Source organism: Eptatretus burgeri, chromosome 13 (genome assembly GCF_056783735.1).
Source record: "Eptatretus burgeri isolate ZD-2024b chromosome 13, Ebu_testis_v1, whole genome shotgun sequence".
NCBI lineage: Eukaryota > Metazoa > Chordata > Myxini > Myxiniformes > Myxinidae > Eptatretus > Eptatretus burgeri.
Genome location: NC_140973.1, coordinates 34,210,916 through 34,231,076, shown reverse-complemented (window position 1 = coordinate 34,231,076; position 20,161 = coordinate 34,210,916). Strand labels below are relative to the sequence as shown.

Sequence of the window (20,161 nt, the reverse complement as noted above, 5' to 3'; positions counted from 1 at the left end):
AGCGATGTGAGAGCAGTCGAGAAGTTTGATGGCTGCTTGGAGACTCTGCCGGTCGGCTTGACTGAAATGCCAGACTCGACGGCGGTGAGGTGGTTCTCTGATAATATGCCAGAGAGATGTCCATTTTGACAAGGATGTGATCAGAAGAACCAATTGGAGTGGAAGAAGAACAGCAGATATTTTCAGGGAAATTTGTCAACATCAGGTCCAGAAGAGATGGAGTACCATTGGTTGAGATCCGGGTCAGGAAGTTGACCGATTGAGTCAGTCCCAATGAGTCGCAGAAAGCTTTTGCTGAAGTGCCATGACAGGTGAGAGAGGTGCCCACACCTAGCCAACTGGCGTGATGACAATTGAAGTCACCACATGAGGAAGAGAGAGTTTGGATGAGAAGATAGAAGTTGGTCCATGTTTTCGGATAGTGAGGTGTAGATGGAGTCATCACTGTTAGGTGGACGGTACAGTACACATATAAACATGAGGTGGGAGTGGAGGGGAAGCCTTAGCTAGAGGTATTCCTGGGGGTGTGGGGAGTGAGGGCAGTGCATGGAGAGTGAGAAATAGAATCTTTGATGAAGAGAGCAACCAGGACGAGGCTCAGGTCTGTAATACCAGAGGAGAGAGTAACCAGGGAGAGATACTTGGGAGTCAGAGACATCTTGAGGAAGGAGAGTTTCTGTTAGTCAGATTATGTCTGGTTTGTCCCTGGTAACCTGTATGGAAAGATCTGAAAGGTTTGAGCGAAGGCTCCGGATATTTGAGGTCCACGCTGTTAATGAAGAGGGAGGGGAGGAGGCTTTGGATGCAGGGGATGGGAGGGGAGGGGGAGGGGAGGGGATGGGAGGGGAGGGGGAGGGGAGGGGGAGGGTCGGACAAGCGAGGAGCGGGGAGGTAAGGAGAGTTGTTGAAAGAGTGTGGGGGATTGCAGAATAGCGAGGGGAGGGGGCCGGATGAGGAGGAGAAAAGGCTCTGTGGTGCTGGTGAGGATGGTGGCAAGAGCGGGGGCAGAAGGCAGTTGAAGATTTGAGGAGGTGGAGTAATGAAACTAACTTCTTCTCTGAAACTACACATACAATTTCGATGAAACTTTATCATAACGTTCATCACCGTGTATGTACCAAAGTTTGTTTATGGCATTAAAATATACATGTACACACACACACACACACACACACACACACACACACACACACACACACACACACACACACACACACACATATATATATATATATATATATATATATATATATATATATATATATATATATATATATATATATATATATATATATATATATATATATATATATATCGGGCGCAAAGGGGGTCTGTGGAGGTTGCTCCCCAAAATAGGTATTTGCTTTCTTCTCAAAAACCACACTTGCAAGTCTGGTGAAACTTGACCACAACCTTCATTACCCATGACATACCAAAGCTTATTCATGGCATTTAAAAAAAAGTGGTCTGAGGGGTTCACGGATGGAGTTTATGGTGGGGAGGGGGGGGTGCCTCCCCTCCAAAGAGATATTTGCCTTCCTCTCAAAAAATACACACACATTTTCGATGAAACTTTCTCACAACCTTCATCACCTGTGATGTATCAAAGTTTGTTCATGCCATTGAAAAATTTGAGCTCCAAGGGGGTTTACAGGGGGTTTCCACCCCAAAATAGGTGTTTGTTTTCTTCTCAGAAACTGCACACACAATTCCGATGAAACTTGACCACCACCTTCATCAAAAGTGATGTACGAAAGTTTGTTCATGGTATTGAAAAATTAGGGTCTCAGGGTTCTTCGTGGGGGGGGGGGGGGTTGCCCCCCAAAATAGGTATTTGCTTTCCTCTCCGAAACTACACACACAATTTCAATGAAACTTCACCACAACTTCATCACCCGTGTGGTACCAAAGTTTGTTCACGCCATTGAAAAATTTGAGCTCCAAGTGGGGCTACGGGGGGTTTTCACGCCAAAATAGGTATTTGCTTTCTTCTCAGAAACTGCACACGCAATTCCAATGAAACTTGACCATAACCTTTATCACCCGTGATATTCCAAAGTTTGTTCATGGTATTAAAAAAAAATCCATAGGTATTTACTTTCTTCTCCATTATACATTTTGTGGGTCATCCATGCCGAACAGTGGTTGCCTGGTTATCTTATCCAGCCATTACCAGGTGAGCACCAAGGGGTATTGCCCGTATATTTCATTTTATCTGCTCACCTCCACTCTTCCTGACCATATTTAGTTGTTGTAAGCATCTGGGAGAGGTACAGTCTCTGTATATATGGGGTCTCACTATCAATTATAACCTGTCTTGGGCAGATCACCTCTCCAATCTTGCCTTCAACACCGGCTGTTGCCTTGGAATTCTCCACAGAACCAAGTCTTTACTTTGCCATTCTCAGATAATAACTGAGTATTTGGTCTTCATCCTCCCCTCCCTCCCCCCTCCTCACCTCCATCTATGCGCAGGTGCTGTGGCGTCATATCTGGCCACGAGTGAGGTCATGAAAAGTAAAGCCTCTATGTAATTGGCATCTTGTGATGGGAAGCTCCCTCTTCGGATGTTTCTCATTAACCATAGGTAGATTACTTGCCTTGCAGTATTTTTATCGATTTTATTCTTGTCTCGCTCCTCCTGACTTCTCACCTCTCTGCCCAATCCCTTGCCAAAACAAGCTCGCACTATGCTCTCCCAGACAGCCTTTCCTTGTTACCCTCTGTGGTGAATTAACGTGAATCAAGGGACATGACGCGGGATCACATGTTGTGCGTCTCGCGTATAAGGGGAGGTCTCTGCGGCATGGGTGGATTGTCCCCGGGGCATTGCTATTGACATCGGCTGTCCACTTGATGCTCGTTAACTGAAGGTGCTCATTGACTGGTGAGAATGGAGATTATATCGAACTCCGTGCTTACGCGGATTAGTCTGCAATGGTTAACTGCACATGTATACGTTTCTGCTTATGTACTCCTAGCTGAACCTGTATTTCCTGGTGTGCCCACAGAAGCGGCTCCAATCAAATGGAATAAAGCCTAAACTCTGAAGGTTCATCTCTCGCTCTCATTTCAATTTATTCCATTTGATTTTCTCGGCTCTCTCAACCAAAGATGGACAAGATCTACAAACCAGAGAGGTTCGACGCAGACCCAAACACGACTGACGCAGAAATGAAATGGTCACATTGGTTCTGCTCCTTCTCACACTATCTGACCATCATCGCGGAGGGAGCTGACAAATTTGCCGCTCTCGTGAATCATGTCTCGCCCGGCGTGTACAGGCTCTTCTCGGGGTGCGACACTTACGAAGCAGCGATTGACGTGCTGCAGGCGCTCTACGTGAAGCCCAAGAACGAGGTATACATACGACATCTTCTCAACACACGCAAGCAAGCAGCCGGGGAGACAATCGATCAGTTCCTGCAAGCTCTGAATCAGCTGGGAAAAGACTGCAGCTTCCGGGCGGTAAGCGCCGAGGAACACCGAAAGGAAGCCACACGGGAGGCATTCATCCAAGGACTCAGATCAGCCCACATACGGCAACGCTTACTAGAGAAAGCGCAACCCACTCTTGACAAGGTAGTCGATCAGGCTCGAGCGATGGATACGGCTCAGCAGCAATCTGAGTCATTTGGGACACCGATGCTGCTCATGAGCGCTGCTACGATGGGAACCCAAGGAACCCCACTGGCACAGACACAGCCAGACATGAGGGATGGAGAAACACCCGAGGAGCCGGATACCCAGACCTCGTCAATCTCCTCAGCAACTGCTCCGGTCGGTAAATGCTTCTTTTGTGGGTACAAAAGGCATCCTCGTCAAAAATGTCCCGCCAGAGATGCCACATGCATGAATTGCGACAAGAAAGGGCATTATGCCAGGGTATGTAAATCTACTCTAAGGAGGAATAAACCCACTTCTGTGGCTCTCTACTCGCAAAATAAATTGACTGCAGCCTCCCCGGGGAATCTATCCAAGGCTATCATCAATGTACGAATTAACGGGCATATGGCTGAGGCACTGATTGATACCGGTAGCTCTGAAAGTTTCGTCAACAGCTCGCTAGTGAAGGGCAGGAAATGGGTAATCCACCCGACTGACAATACGGTATGCATGGCCGCCACCTCACTACAATCCCGCGTACGAGGGTACTGCAATGTTGAATTGGACGTAAAAGGGTACACGCATCGGGATGTAAAGGTGCTGGTGCTTCGTGATTTGTGCGCAGACGTAATTCTGGGTCATAATGTCCTCAAGCAGCACACGAGCGTCGAAATACCCTTTGGAGGAAGCAAGCCTCGTCTAATTTTAAATGCGCTGACCACCGCGGAGGTGACGTCCCCCAGCTGTTCGCTAACTTGTCGCCGGTCTGCAAACCGATAGCGATCAAATCGCGGCGATATACCACTGCTGACATGAATTTCATCACTTCAGAAACCAAGCGATTACTGGAGGAGGGAATTATAGAACCGAGCGATTCGCCATGGCGCGCACAGGTGTTAGTAACCAGCAGTCAGAACCATAAGAGACGGATGGTTGTCGATTATTCCCAAACGGTCAATCGCTTCACCCAACTCGACGCCTACCCCCTGCCGCGCATAGATGAGATGGTCGAACGCGTGGCCAATTATAAGGTATTCAGTACCATCGACTTGCGAAGCGCCTATCATCAAATTCCCATCCGAGAGGAAGACAAACCGTACACTGCATTCCAGGCAGGGCGGCGCCTCTACCAGTTCAGAAGGATACCATTCGGTGTCACGAATGGAGTAGCTTGCTTCCAACGGGTTATGGACGACATCATCTCAGATGAAAACCTCGAAGACACTTTTGTTTACGTGGATAATGTCACAGTGTGCAGTAGGGATCAGAGGGAACATGATAGGAATCTGGACAGATTCTTGAGCATTGCTGGAAAATATAATCTGACTCTCAACTACGAGAAATGCGTATTCTCGGCAAGGTCAATTGACCTTCTCGGCTACACGATAGCCGACGGCACAATTAAGCCTGATCCTGAGCGGTTGCGCCCGCTCCGTGAGCTTCCACCACCTCAGGACTTGCAGACAATGCGCCGGGTGATCGGGATGTTCGCTTACTATGCAAGATGGATTTCGCAATACTCCGAGAAAATACATCCCCTAGTGCATTGCAAAAACTTTCCACCAGATGCCGCTGTCGTGAAAGCTTTCCACGATCTCAAGGATGATATCAGTAAGTCCGTGGTTTTATCGATCGACAGCTCGGTGCCCTTCGTGGTGGAGACCGACGCTTCAAATCACGCCATAGCTGCAACACTTAATCAGTCTGGGCGGCCGGTCGCTTTCTTCTCGAGAACTCTCTCTAGAAGCGAGCAGAGACACTCGGCAATAGAGAAGGAGGCGTACGCCATCGTCGGAGCGCTGCGTAAATGGAGACATTATTTACTGGGAAACCACTTCACGCTCGTTACGGACCAACGATCCGTGGCTTTCATGTTTGATGGGAAAAATAACGGGAAAATTAAGAATGAAAAAATTATGAGATGGCGGATAGACCTAGCCTGCTACAGGTACGACATTGTTTACCGGTCCGGGAGGGGAAACCCTGCTGCAGAGACCGTCTGCCGGGTGTACAGTTCGGCAACAAACAGTCAGGCTTTGCAAGTCCGCCATGTGTCTCTGTGCCACCTAGGGGTAACCAGGATGGCACATTTCGTACGCAGACAAAATCTTCCTATTCTGTTGAAGATATTAAACAAATGAATGCTTCATGCCCTGTTTGTGCTGAACTAAAACCCAGATTCTTTGGCGCGGCATCTGGCAGACTGATCAAGGCTACTTCCCCCTTCGAGAGACTAAACATCGACTTCAAAGGGCCCCTGCCCACCGAGACAGACAACAGATACATATTCACCGTTGTTGATGAATATTCAAGGTTCCCTTTCGCGTTTCCGTGCTCGGATATGACCTCGGGCACTGTCGTAAAATGTCTCTCTGACCTCTTCGCTATGTTTGGGAGACCTTCGTACATACATTCAGACAGAGGAGCCGTGTTTCATGTCGGCCGGGCTAAAACAATTCCTATTAGAGCACGGCATAGCAACTAGTCGAACGACGGGTTACAACCCACAGGGAAACGGGCAGGTGGAAAGGTATAATGGAGTTATTTGGAAAGCCATAACTCTGGCGCTGAAATCGAGAGGACTGGGCCCCGAGCGATGGGAGGTTGCTCTTCCCGACGCTCTGAATTCCATACGCTCTTTGCTCTGCACGTCCACAAATGCCACTCCTCACGAACGTATGTTTACTCACCAACGACGTTATGTTGACAGTCAAACGGTGCCCAACTGGCTGACCCACCCCGGTACAGTGTTCATGAAACGCCCGGTACGACAAAGCAAGTATGAACCGCTGGTGGAGGGGGTCGAACTCATTGACACTAATCCAGAGTATGCTCATGTCAGGCTCCCGGATGGCAGGGAGACCACTGTGTCGGTTCGCCATCTGGCTCCCGCCGGTACTCCTCCCGCCGGTACACCACCTCCTGGCACTCCTCCTTCTGACATTTCCCCCCCAGGAACTCCACCGGGCGACGGGGCTGCCGCGTTCCCCCCGAGAGCGATCGAGGAGTCATCCCCGGCACAAGTCGAGGCTCACCAAGAGGATCGGGAGTCTCCCTCAAGTGAAACTGCCGTTTACTCCCGGAGAGGTCGACGAATAAGGCCCCCTCGACGACTCAATCTGTGAAGGAGATTATCGGCATTCTCGCTGCTCATGCTCCTATATGCCCATTATATCATATATCGATGCTCATTTCCATGCTCCTACAACTCAAAATAATCACTGCTTGGCATGTATGCTCCTGTAGATCTATTAGTCCGCGTTGCTTGAAATGTATACTCCTATAGTGCTAAAGCAATCATGGTGTGTAAGATGGGCCCCTAGTTACATTTTAAAGGTGAGGAGAATGTGGTGAATTAACGTGAATCAAGGGACATGACGCGGGATCACATGTTGTGCGTCTCGCGTATAAGGGGAGGTCTCTGCGGCACGGGTGGATTGTCCCCGGGGCATTGCTATTGACATCGGCTGTCCACTTGATGCTCGTTAACTGAAGGTGCTCATTGACTGGTGAGAATGGAGATTATATCGAACTCCGTGCTTACGCGGATTAGTCTGCAATGGTTAACTGCACATGTATACGTTTCTGCTTATGTACTCCTAGCTGAACCTGTATTTCCTGGTGTGCCCACAGAAGCGGCTCCAATCAAATGGAATAAAGCCTAAACTCTGAAGGTTCATCTCTCGCTCTCATTTCACCCTCTACAAGTCTAAACCCAACAGCCACATCAATTATTTCACCCCGTTTCTCATCGATGGATGATCATCACCGTCACCACTTCACGGTCTCTTACATTTCTACATCTATGCTTTAATAAACCTACTAAGATCCTGTTCACGCCTTTCAATCACAATTTCCCTTCTGCTGTGATTCATCTGCCTGTTCTATCACACTGTTTTACCTTCACCCCATTTTGTGTTGCTGTTCACCTGATATTCTGCTTTTCCATGAGCTTCAATACCTGTATTAAAAATGCCTCAAAATTGGCAGCTATCAATGTCCTTCATGACATCTTTGATCTTTGTTCCTTTCTCTTTCACATTTCTCTTTATTTGTGCTGGTGAAGCTCACTTGGCTGCATCCGGATGAGATTAAGAGTCGAGGAGTTGCACCTGAAACACAAATCCGATGCAGTTTCCTGCCAATGCTCTCTGCTTGTCCGGGTTCCTTCGGATGATGCCAATACAGTATTTTGTCTTTCATTTACATATTATATGTTTGTACATCCAAGGCACACAAAGTTATACAGCCAAATCCAATTGTGTTATAGTTCATAAACTCTCCTATTAGCCATCAAGATGCAAGCTGAAAGCAGATCGATCGAATAAGGCTTCTGCTTTAACTCAATGTGTTTCGTTTTCATGGTCACTCAATGGAGGATTACAAATATTGTCTCACCTTGTACAGATTTAAAAGATATCCATCTATCAACCATCCAGGAAATTTACAATACGACCCATGTACCGGTCTAAAAGCATTTCCTTGTCAAAGTTATCAAGGACATGTTACAAAGACAAACTACAGCTGCTGCTGTTATCTCATACTCTTCCTTTTAAAGATTGTCACACATCACCACCTCATGGCATTTCTTATACCAAATCTGGAAGATCCGTTATACTATTGCTGACCCCCTAACCCCTTACACTACCTGCCACTCCCTTCTCACCCTCTAAAGTGTTTGGGTATATTTGTTGTCTGCCGGTTTCCCTCTGCTTCTCGATCAGTCTGCCAACTCACCACACCCTGATGTTTTCAGTCTGCTAACTCACCACACCCTGATGTTGAGCTCTCCCATGAGTATATTTTCCCCTTTGACATCACAGTTTATGCTTTGTAATTTGTGAAAAGTGTTGAATAATAACAATATTGCATGACAAATAACAATAACATCGAGCAACCCAAATTAGCTTGAATAATTTTGACCTGATCACCGGGGGACCTATCCTCCATTATTTATAGCAATAGAAATGTTAACGGTGTTCTAAAAGTACAATGCAAGCAGTATATGCTTAGAACATGCAAGGCAGCAAAGCTGTGACTGTCAACTAGCAGTTGCACAACGAAAGCACAGAGGTGCTAATTACGGTGCTTCAGAGCAGAAATAGCTTGGTCATGTTGTGCGGAGTCACTGCAGACATCCTCCTAAGCTCAAAAAATTACGAACTTTGGAACTCGAACAGCATTTTATGATCTACGGAAATACAATGCTGAACAGCACAAAATTATTTGGAAGAAATCCCGTCTTTTCTTCCGAGGTTCATTCTCCACCTTGTCCTTACTTGACAACAAGTCTGGGGAAATACCAAGGTATTTGTGCACTGAATTGCAGAAGCATGTCAGCATCAGCGCACAAGCTTGAAACAAGGACAGAGCGAGAGGGTGATCTCAACAATGACTATTCATATGGTAAAAAGATCAACATAGCCTTCTTCTGAGCCTGAAACAGGTTGTGAAATTGATGTCATGTTGTGATGGAACGGCCATTGCAAGGAGAGGGACAACCAAGTCAATGGAAACCATTCGATGGCATTCATGCACTTTGCCATGAGATGCATGCCATGGTATACCTGCTACAGGCTAGACAAAATGTCAAAGGCAGCTGCATTATTCATGAGAAAACGTGAATCCCCACTGCATAATGAAATGATGCATAATATCGTGCGTTCAACAAAATATCGCTTGCCCCTCTACGTTTTCTCATCCCTATTGTCTGCACATAAATGTTCCGTTTCATTTCTGTCCTTGTGTAGGTGAAACGAGATTGCACTGTATTGCTACAGGCAAAGTTCTACCATTCTCCAAATATGCACTCAATCGTCAGTGCAATTAAAACCTGAAAATCAGGATGTTTTAGTCGATTTTGTAAAATAAGTGGTATAAACCAAATCAGTTGACATAATTTTAACTTTGAGGGTGTGGGAGGGGCTGAAATAGAAACAAGAATCATATGGTGGAAATACAAGTCACGGAAAAATAAATTTGTCAGCCATGCAGAGTAATGGGCGCGGTCAATGGTTTTGGAGTGAAAACTTACCGATTTCTTCTTCAACGAGGGCTGATTGCACTGAGAAATGTTCAGGAAGAAGGTGAACCATTAGTAGTAAGAAGAAGGTCATACATTGCAACCTATATCCCAGGCTGAGATTCAGTGCAGGACACCACAACACATGCCAGTTAGTAACCCTAAAAAGGCTCTCATTGAGACGTCTCACAAAATACCATCTAATAATGATGTTTTTTTATCCTGAAGTATAATGCAGAGCAACAGGTAATAGAAGTCGAGTTTGTTCTCAGGGAATGAAGACAGAACATTGCCGGGTGTAATTTACTGCGCTTTATATGTTGGCAAAGTCTTTTTCGATAAATTTTGATTAAAAAAAATAACAGCAAAAATATTTTTGTGCGAAGTATATGTATACATTAAATATTGTTTTAAAAGCTACAATTATTTTCATCAAAAAAAACAAACTCAGCGAATGCATGTTTTTAAAACTACAAGCATTCAGGACAGATGGTGGAGATGGAAAAGATGTTGTTAACCACCTACGCCACACCAAAGAAAAAGAAGAAGTCAAAGTATTAACATAATGGAAAGCCAGTTTTGGTGGACTCTAGTGTCGATCTGCATCGGCAGACAGGTAGAACAATGGATGAAATAAACAACGTTGATCGAGGTATGCTAACTACTATGGGAAGCAAGGGGAAAGCTCATGTTCCGGACGGTAACTATTCATCGGAGGGAAAAGTTTTTAATTGTGTATTTTTTTAGTCTTGTTTGGTGTTTAAAACTTTTGGTGTTTCAAATAAGTTTGTTTTTATTTTGCTCCAACAAAGGGTTAACAACCGAGACATCAGCTTATCCTTGCTTCCCATGGTAGTTCACATTTATTCTTATCAACTTTCTGTTAATTCCAACCACAAGTATAAATATTTTAATATTTAATGAAAACCATTGAGAGAACCAACATTTTCTGTAATATATATCCTTTGATTTAAGAACTGGACAACAGATTTTGCTTTATACAAAATGAAGGTTCAATGAAGAGCAGGGTGACAGAAGAACACTGCACTGATAGTGGGGTGGTGGGGAAACAATTGCAACTAACCAGAACTTTATAAAACATACTGCATGTTACAACCAATTTTTCCATGATCTGTAACACTTCGCAACTTGTATTATTCAAAATTCAGCATTTTAACAAATGTTATCACAAATACTTGCTTCAATAACTGTTTCCAAAATTAAACTGACCATTGGGTTTTCAGGAAATTTCTAAAAAAAAATTCCCATTCATTCTGTATGATAAAGCCTAAAATTGTTGACATTTAATTATATATTTATCATTCATTCATGTGCTGCTTATCGTTTTACCATGGTGCATTTTCAGGCTGGCTGGAGAGCCTTGAGGTGTGCATGTTCACCTGTGATCTGTCGACACTGGGTTCTGATGTCGACCAAGCTATAAACTATCACAATGGTGTTTCACATGCAGGGTGGTACATCAGTGTGTGTGTGCCATCCATCAGAAGGACGTTCAGCCAGTGGACACGTCTGCAAGCACTGGTTGTTGGTGGATGTTAAAGATCCCTTGGGGTCTTCCTTGAATAAGAAGGGAGTTATCTCCATCACCCTGGTCAAATTCCCAATTCTATCTGAAAACTGCAGTTGGCAAGTGGTCAGGTATTCTTGGGTATCCCTTGGCACCATGTTATACTACTTGCTATCACAGAGTATGGTTGTTGTATAGGCATCAGCTCCAACACAAAAATAAATTCACATTCCCAGGGTATTCACATGTCCCATGTAATGCCTGTATTTGGCCTGCAACCTGTGATGGCCTGTAATGCCTGCAACCATGATAATATCTACTTACTTAACCACTTGTAATGATCTGTTTTGTTTGGAATGTTCAAAGCCTCCATGAAGCTGCTTCAATAACAATTCATGAGACTTGAAAACACCGATTTACAATCCTCATTAACTTTAGGGGACTATATTTCTCCATTGTAACATCTCTATGAATAACTTTACAAGCAATAACCTCAATATTTGTGCTTGTATCTAGTATAAATTACACCTTATAATACGTATAACATAATTTGTGTTTGAAGTGTTGTGGTTGTTTTAAATTCACGTACTCAAAATGAAAAATCCATATTATTTAAACTGAGAATTACTCGACTATATTAAAATCAAGTTGTTCACTTTACATCCCAAAACATCCTCCAGGAATCATCTCACTATGTGGGCATCTATTTAGCAGTTATTAGAGAACCCTCAATATGCACACCTGTATGGAAATTTGCAAGAGCCGATTGCTCTGGTCTATAATCCGCTCTCTCCTGTGAAGACTGTTCCATCATCACATCAGCTCCAAACCTTGATGCTCCTGGAATTTCATCTCCAGTGGACGAGTTTCTGACCTTACCAAGTTCATGCTATCCCGTATTCAACTGTTTGTCCATTATCTGGACTCGGGTCCACTGATGCATGTGGTGATGCCAGCACAAAAAAAAACAACTTGCGTTCTCCTCCTGCAAGTCAAACTCAACTGATGTCAATCTGCAGTCTGTCTGCACAGCTTAGAACCATTGTCTATCTGCCCCAAGAAGAGCCAGGGCCCAACATGAGGCTAATCTGTGATCCAAAATCTCCAGGCTCTAACCACACTCCAAAGCCTGATAGGAGCTGGTCATGTCTCTGTTTGGTGCACATTCCCCTAACATTGGTTTTCTCCTCAAGGATGGAATCATGGTGGGAACAGCTCAAACAAAAAACAGAGTTCTTGAATTCTGTCTTCACTCAAAAAGCCAATCTTCCAAATCTGTACCTTCCTGTACCCACCCTTTCCACCTTTATAGAATGTTCCCAACAACATATGGACTTCTTGACTGGCATAATGTAACAGTGTATTAACCAGTGACACTTCTTCCACAACTGGACCTGACTTCAGGACCACACTGCTCACATCCTTAGCATGAGTAAGGGGCTACAAAAGGTGCCATAAACATTGCCTGCTTCACTTACCCTGGCCAGCAGGCTAAGGTTGGCAAGGGTCCTATCAAAACGGTCAAAAGTCAATCTCAAAAAATTACCCCCATGCAGGAGTGACGGTCATCTCTGCGAGAAATAATACCACAAGTTCTCAATGTTCCGTTATGACCGAAGACTACTGCGCAGTTCTACTGCGCAGCTCCACTGCGCAGCTCGAACTGCGCAGTTTGGTTAAAGATGACTCGGCATTTTGGATCGCGTGCACGAAATTATATTTTGAAAATAAATGCCGACGTTTACATTTCGGGTTTTGAAACTTTTGCACCTTCGGCGGAAAATGTATAAATATAATATACAAGGTCAGCTGCTATGCAATGACACCATTCACTAACTTTTACCATGCCCAGTAGAGAATATATAGCCTCCTGAAGGTAGGGCAGTTTTTGCAAAGTTTTAAGTCACGTGACGCGAAAACGAAAGTGAAATTCAAAAATCTGGCCTGACCAAATTTAGATATTGTCCCATAGATTCATATGCCACAATCAAATTCAAGATTGCTTGAGAAATGTAGGAGGAGATAGATTTTAAAATCGTCATTTTCGCATTTTTTGCCAACTTTGAAGTCACGTGACACGAAAACGAAAGCAAATATCGAAAATCTGGCCCGACAAAATTTAGATAGTGTCCCATAGATTTATATGCCACAATCAAATTCAAGATTGCTTGAGAAATGTAGGAGATAGATTTTGAAAATCGTCATTTTCGCATGGAAATCGTCATTTTCACATTTTTTGCCAACTTTGAGGTCACGTGACACGAAAACGAAAGCGAATATCGAAAATCCGACCCGATCAAAATTTAGATATTGTCCCATAGATTCATATGCTGCAATCAAATTCAAGATTGCTTGAGAAATGGCGGAGGAGATAGAATTTGAAAATCGTCATTTTCGCAACTTCAAAGGCCTCGTGACCTTGACCTTGAAAGTCATACCATCGTGTACGTCTCATCGACCTCTATCAGGATAACGAATGACCAGATCTCCCGCTTCAACTTCATTGTGAACGGACGGACGGACCCATATTACCCTTTCTCTCACCAATATTATTAGGTCATTGGAAATGACCTAAAATGAAAGTAAAGGTGATACCACTCAACCTTGGCACAAGGAACGTGTTCACCCTCATGGACAATTCCACAGCCAACAGATCTGGGAGAAGAACTGCCCTTGTCAGTAAAGAGCTGGATAGGTACATGCACAGATTGCCACCCTCAGTGAGAGTCATCTAACTGAGAAAGGTCAGTTTAAGGAAATCAGTGCAGGTTACACATTATTTTGGAGTGGCCGTAGAAAAGGTGACCGACATGAAGCTGGTGTAGACTTTGCTGTCATGAACCATCTTGTCAATAAGCTGTCTTGCCTTCCCGAGGGTGTTAATGATCGTCTGGTGGTGCCTAAACTCCCCCTGCGTGGTAACAGGCAAGTAACATTCGTCATTGCATACACCCCGACCATGACCAACACCGATGAAGTCAAGGACAAATTATATGATGTCCTCCATTCCATGATTGCTGCTGTACCAAAGTCAGACAAGCTCATCACACTTGGTGATTTTAATGCAAGAGCTGGTGCAGATTCTTTCCAGGCATGGGAAGGGGTCATTGGAAAAATGGGATTGGCAGTTGCAACAGCAATGGTCTGCTTTTTCTGAAGATATGTGCCGACTGCTGAGGATGAGGTTTTAATTACCAGCACAGTTTTCTGCCTTCCCATTTGCAACAAGACATCTTGGATTCATCCCCGCTCGAAGCGTTGCCATCTAATGGACTATGCCATCACCAGGAAGAGGGACAGACAGGATGTGTGCATAATGAAAGCCATGTGTGGCGCTGATTGCTGGATTGACCATCGTCTTATCATTGCAAACTAAACATCAAGATCAATTCGGACATCCCCAGGGCATGAAGGTCCAGAAGCGTTTCAATGTCTCAAGGTTCAAACAGGAAAAAATGTAGAAATCCCTCTCAGAGAAACTCAAGAGTCACCTGTAGACAGCGGAAATGGTCACTCACTGCATCGAGGAAGATTGGGTGACGTTCAGAAAAATTGTGTACTCCACTGCTCTTGAGGCCCTTGGTCCTACCTCTCATAAGCATCAAGATTGGTTTGACGACAACAATGAGGAGATACATCACCTTGACAGGAATTACCTCAATGACAGATCATCACCACCCAAGATACCTACCGTAACAACTCCAGGAGTGTCCAACGTAAGCTCAGAGAGATGCAAGGTTCTTGGCTGAACCAACGCTTACAGGTCAACATTTCGAGTTGCCCTTTATCACATTTAACTCCCCTATGAGCCTCGAGCATTGTATAAAAAGACTAACAAAAAGGACTCAATATAAAGCTGCAAATGCAACTTCAGAAAATTTTCCATATTTCCTGGGAGCAGACATGTCGGCCTGATAACAACACGATTGTATATTGCTCTAACTTTATTTTTGTAAGCATTCCAGACTACTTGTGATGAAACCAGGATACAGCTTATCGTACAATTCAGTCCTGAAAATAAAAAAAAGGATTGTGCTCCATATGATTCGGCCTGTGATCTCCCAGTTGAAAGGTCATTCAGAATAAATGTCACTACAGTTATAACAGGTACCATCGTAGTTTTATCATTCACCAAAGAATAACCACAGTTTTCTGCAGTAATGCTGGAGTAACTGTCATAATACTGTGATTACGCCACTGAAGTTGTTGCAATTGGTACAATTAATTGAAGTTAAAGGCAGTAAGAATACAATAAATTACAGTACAATGACTCGTGCTCTCGTAAAACTTAAGTATTTTAATGGTTTGGTATATTTGATGGCAATGTAATGGTCAAAAATGCTACAGAATGGTCAGATACAGAGATTGTTTGCTAAGAGATCCAATTAATAATTGTACCAACCCACAATAATGCAATGCAGAAAGAGTAAAGTACAGTGTGTTGCTTATTAGTAGTTTAATTCAAAGAATAAATCAGTTTTATATTCGTTTTACATGTAGTTTGTGAAAAGCAAAACAGAACGAACTAGAGGGGGGAGCACTCGGTAGAGTGCAAAACCTCCGCCGCCAATACTGTTGGGTCACTTAAGTGAACCTGATAGCCTATTAATTGTAGGTCAAAACGGATCAGACTCTACTGAACCACAATTGAATAAACTAAACGAGATCGACGCGCATGTAGAAATGCGAAAAAAATAAAATCTAATTTTTTTTGAAAAAAAAGCTGCAAAATTTGTTTTTTTTCTCTAACAATTTTTTTTGGGGGGTTGGAAATCACTTAAAACATGTAGAAATGCAAAAAAAAAATTCAAATATTTTTCAAATAAAATCGAAATTTTTTTGAAAAAAAGTTGCAAAATTTTGTTTGTTTTTTTCTCTAACAAATTTTTTTTTTGGTTGGAAATCACTTAAAACATGTAGAAATGAAAAAACAAAAATTCAAATATTTTTTCAAAATGGCCACCATAGCGGCCATATTGGACTTTGGACCAAGTCCAAAATCTAATGGCATGATCCTTGGACCATACCTAATCCCCCCACCAAGTTTCATCGAAATCCGTCCAGGAGTTTTTCCGTAATACTGTTCACAAACAAACAAACAAACAAACAGACAGGGGTGAAAACAGTAACCTCCGTCCATCTTCGATGGCGGAGGTTAACAAGACAGAGCAGTTTGAAATGCAGAGCTTTGCCAGGATATTTGACTGGAACTGTAGGCAACCCCTTTCACACGATGAGTTGCGAAATTGAAGTTGGCTGCTCAGGGGTTCTCGATGAAAGTTGTTGATTTGCATGCAGACTCCAAAACCACCCACTCAGACAGAGACAAATACACAGAGACAGACAAAAAGTCAATACACACACACACACACACACACACACACACACACACACACACACACACACACACACACACACACACACACACACACACACACACACACACACACACACACACACACACACACACACACACAAAGGTGGTGAGAGGGAGGTGACGTGCTTTGCCGTCACCTTCTCGCCTGTGATGAAAATGGCCGAGGTCCACATTGAATACAACAGCTGAGAAGGCAACAAAGACCGAGCCAAAAGCGGCAGCTTCAATTGGAACAACGACCTCATATGAGGTTTACAACGTGGCCTAGTGGGATTTGTTAACCAATCTTGCCAAGAACGTAGGCCAGAGCTTTAACAATTCCCTCTTACTGAATTCCACCTAGTGAGGACAACAGAGGCCATGTTTTGGTGGGAGGGAGGACCACACTGAAGACAACGACTTTGATGGGAGTCGCTTCGATGAGGGCAGTAGCTTAGATGAGGCCAAATACCATGCATGTAGCACTGTGAGTCAAGCCGATCGACAAGTGTTTGCGATGCAGCTTGGACTTATAGATTGTTGGATTTTGCTGACTCCAGCCCGCCAAGGAAGGATGAGACCAAGATGAAACAGAGGAAGATGAGACTGAACTATGGTGGAACTGCATGTGGAGATAACAACCGGTGGCAATGGGCCCCATGTCTGAGTGGGTGGGGTGTCCCCGATAGGATCGGGCATATACAGGTCACACAGGCGGTCTTGCGGATTGACATCCTCACTATTTCAGGGATGGAGGGAGAAATGGAGCATGGATAAGGAGACGGCTTGGTCCATGAGCCGTCACGGTTCCTTGCCAGTGTGAAGATGGATGCTTCGGCACCAGGGCAGGCCTTATTCAGTGGCAGACTCATGAGTGGAGTGATGACTGGTGGCGGTGGCGGCGCGCGCGCGTGCACGCGTGTACACACACACACACACACACACACACACACACACACACGAATTTGATTATACATACACACGCAGGGTTCTGATTGTACATGCACATGAATCGTGATTATACATACGCAAAAACACACACATATTATACGTGACATATCATATACTGTTGGAGCTCTCTATTCGTGTGGGATATGTTCCTGGAAAATGTTGCGAATGTCGGGGCATTGTTTAATATATATATATGTATAAATAAAATATAATAAAAAATATTTATATATATATGTATAAATAAAATAAAATAAAAAAATATTTATATATATACATATGTGCGTGTGTGGAGAAATTACAAGCACAGACCAGGGATGGAAGCCAGATCCTCTGGCAAACCACACCAACATTCTGCCACCCATACCAGCATCCTGCCACCTGAGCTATCTGGGTGACCCACAAGCTGTGCACACAATTCCTCCACAGGTAGAAATGCCATTCTCTTTCCCCTCGCTGCTTCCAGTGTACTCACTGCCAACCATTGGAGTAGTGAGGGCCTGCTCACGAGATTTCCATGTGGAGGAATTTCATGCTCAGCCAGTGGATCACCCGGATAGCACAGATGGCAGAGCACTGGTATACAGAGCCCTGGTATGGTTTGCCAGTCCAGGGGACCTGGGTTTGACCCCAGGTCTGGGCCTGTAATTTTTCCACATATATTTATTATGTTTGTTCCCTGTTCATTTATAATTGCATTACTTTGCACCTGTGGTGATTAATAGCAGACATGGAACTGTCCCCACACAGGAGGAAGACCCTCTTGTAAACAGGCAGCTCGGACTATAATTTTTCCACATCCATTTATTGTTTGTTCCCTGTTGGAATTTTATTTTATTTTTTTATTTTTACATGATCTAGGCTCATGGAAGAGTGATTATACAAAACAAATCAGGACACAACATAACAAAGGGAACAGAAAGGAGAAGCGGAAACAACAACAGCAGGGTGGAGGGAGAAAGTATTCAAGATGGACAAACAAGGGATGCAGGTAATGATGAGGAGTAAGGGAAAATGCAAAGGGTGGACAATATAGATGCATAAGCAAAATTGTATTTGACCAGTTTGTGATTTTGTCAAGGTCTGAAGAGAGGGAAGAGGCTGCTCCCTGTATGTTAGAAGGATGAGAGATGTCACAGCAGAGAGTGGAGTCATCAGCAAGGAGATCAAGAGGATTTTCCACTCAGTGAGATCATTGATGAAGATGAGGAATAATATGGAGACTAGAACACTGCCTTGTGGTACTTCAGTGTTGACAGGGAGAGGAGATGAAAGGGTTCCATCGAGAGCCACATGTTGGCTAAAAGAGGGGAGGAAGTCAGCAATCTAAGAGTGGAGTTGGCCTTGGACTCCATAAGCAGACAGTTTGGAGAGCAAGGCAGTGCCAAACTGTATCAAAAGCTTGAGATATGACCAGAGAGACGGCCCTGATCTCATGTCTGATATTGAGGGCCTCCATCCATTGTTGGGAGAGTCGAAGCAGCATGTCCAAGGTAGAGTGACCAGGTCTGAATCCGAATTGATGACCTGAGATGAGGCTGTTGGAGAAAAGCAATGATTTTATGTCAACTGTGATGATGGATTCCATGACCTTGCTGATGATTGGAAGTACAGTAAGCGAATTGGGTTGTAGTTAATGGGATCCTTTTTTGCATCTTTTTATGTAATGCTGTGATGTTGGCTGATTTCCTATTTTGCAGGTGGTTATATAAGACCAGTCCTGGAATGTAAAAAAAAAAAAAACTGCAAATATGCAAAGCAAGTCACACTTCATGACCCATGAATACACAGGGTCCACCAATAGCAGGGTCCAACAGTTCTGTTCTTGCATATGGCAGCTTGGTTGCCAGGGTAGCTCTCATTTCTTGGAAGTGCAGCTCTGCCACTGATGCTGTACCCCTCTACCATACACTGGTACTTATTTCACCATCTTCAAAAGGACGATAGGCTGAATCAACCCCACCTGGTGTTAATTCAGCAGCCGACAGGGCTTAAACTCAGGATCCTAAGATCATAAGCCAGACACTCTTAACTACTAAGCTAACACCAAGCTTGGTCTGACAATGCAGACATATTATATGTGACATTATACTGCATATTATCTACACACATATTATCCATGACATATTATACGGTATATTTTATACATGACATATAGTGTATATTATATACACACTAATTATACCCGACTTATTTTACTGTATATTACATACACACATTACACATGACATATTATACTGTATATTATATACACACATTAAACGTGATATATTCTACTGTATATTATATACACACATTATATGTGACATATTATACTGTATATTATGCAAACACATATATTATACATGACACGTTTTGTAATCTACCCACACATATGATACGTGACACGTTTTATTGTTGTATATTGTATGCATGCATCTTATACATGTTACCCCCACACTAACAGAGGTGGATACTTTGAGACATGGGAGAGCTCTGTTCCCCCTTCTAAAACCCACGTATGGAAATAAGAACTGACACACACACACACACACACACACACACACACACACACACACACACACACACACACACACACACACACACACACACACACACACACACACACACACACCAAAAGCGTCTCCTTCATGGATGAGGCTTATTATACATTAGCAGTTTATTTTCCACAAAGTGTGACTCCACCAGGCTGGAGAAAGTA

The 20,161-nt window shown here is 43.7% G+C and overlaps 1 protein-coding gene across 9 annotated transcripts in view; it reads right to left on the bottom strand.

The window, feature by feature from the left end:
• Positions 1-20,161, bottom strand: part of LOC147014221 (neuronal cell adhesion molecule-like) — a 395,545-nt gene that overhangs the window by 241,762 nt on the left and 133,622 nt on the right. For 8 of the 9 annotated variants that reach the window (XM_085851995.1, XM_085851996.1, XM_085851991.1 and 5 more), the window contains exon 3: positions 9,641-9,670. The exons of the other annotated variant lie outside the window; for it this stretch is intronic. In XM_085851995.1, the coding sequence (XP_085708121.1) occupies positions 9,641-9,670 (30 nt within the window). The remainder of the gene's footprint in view (positions 1-9,640; positions 9,671-20,161) is intronic. 9 annotated transcript variants of the gene reach the window in all.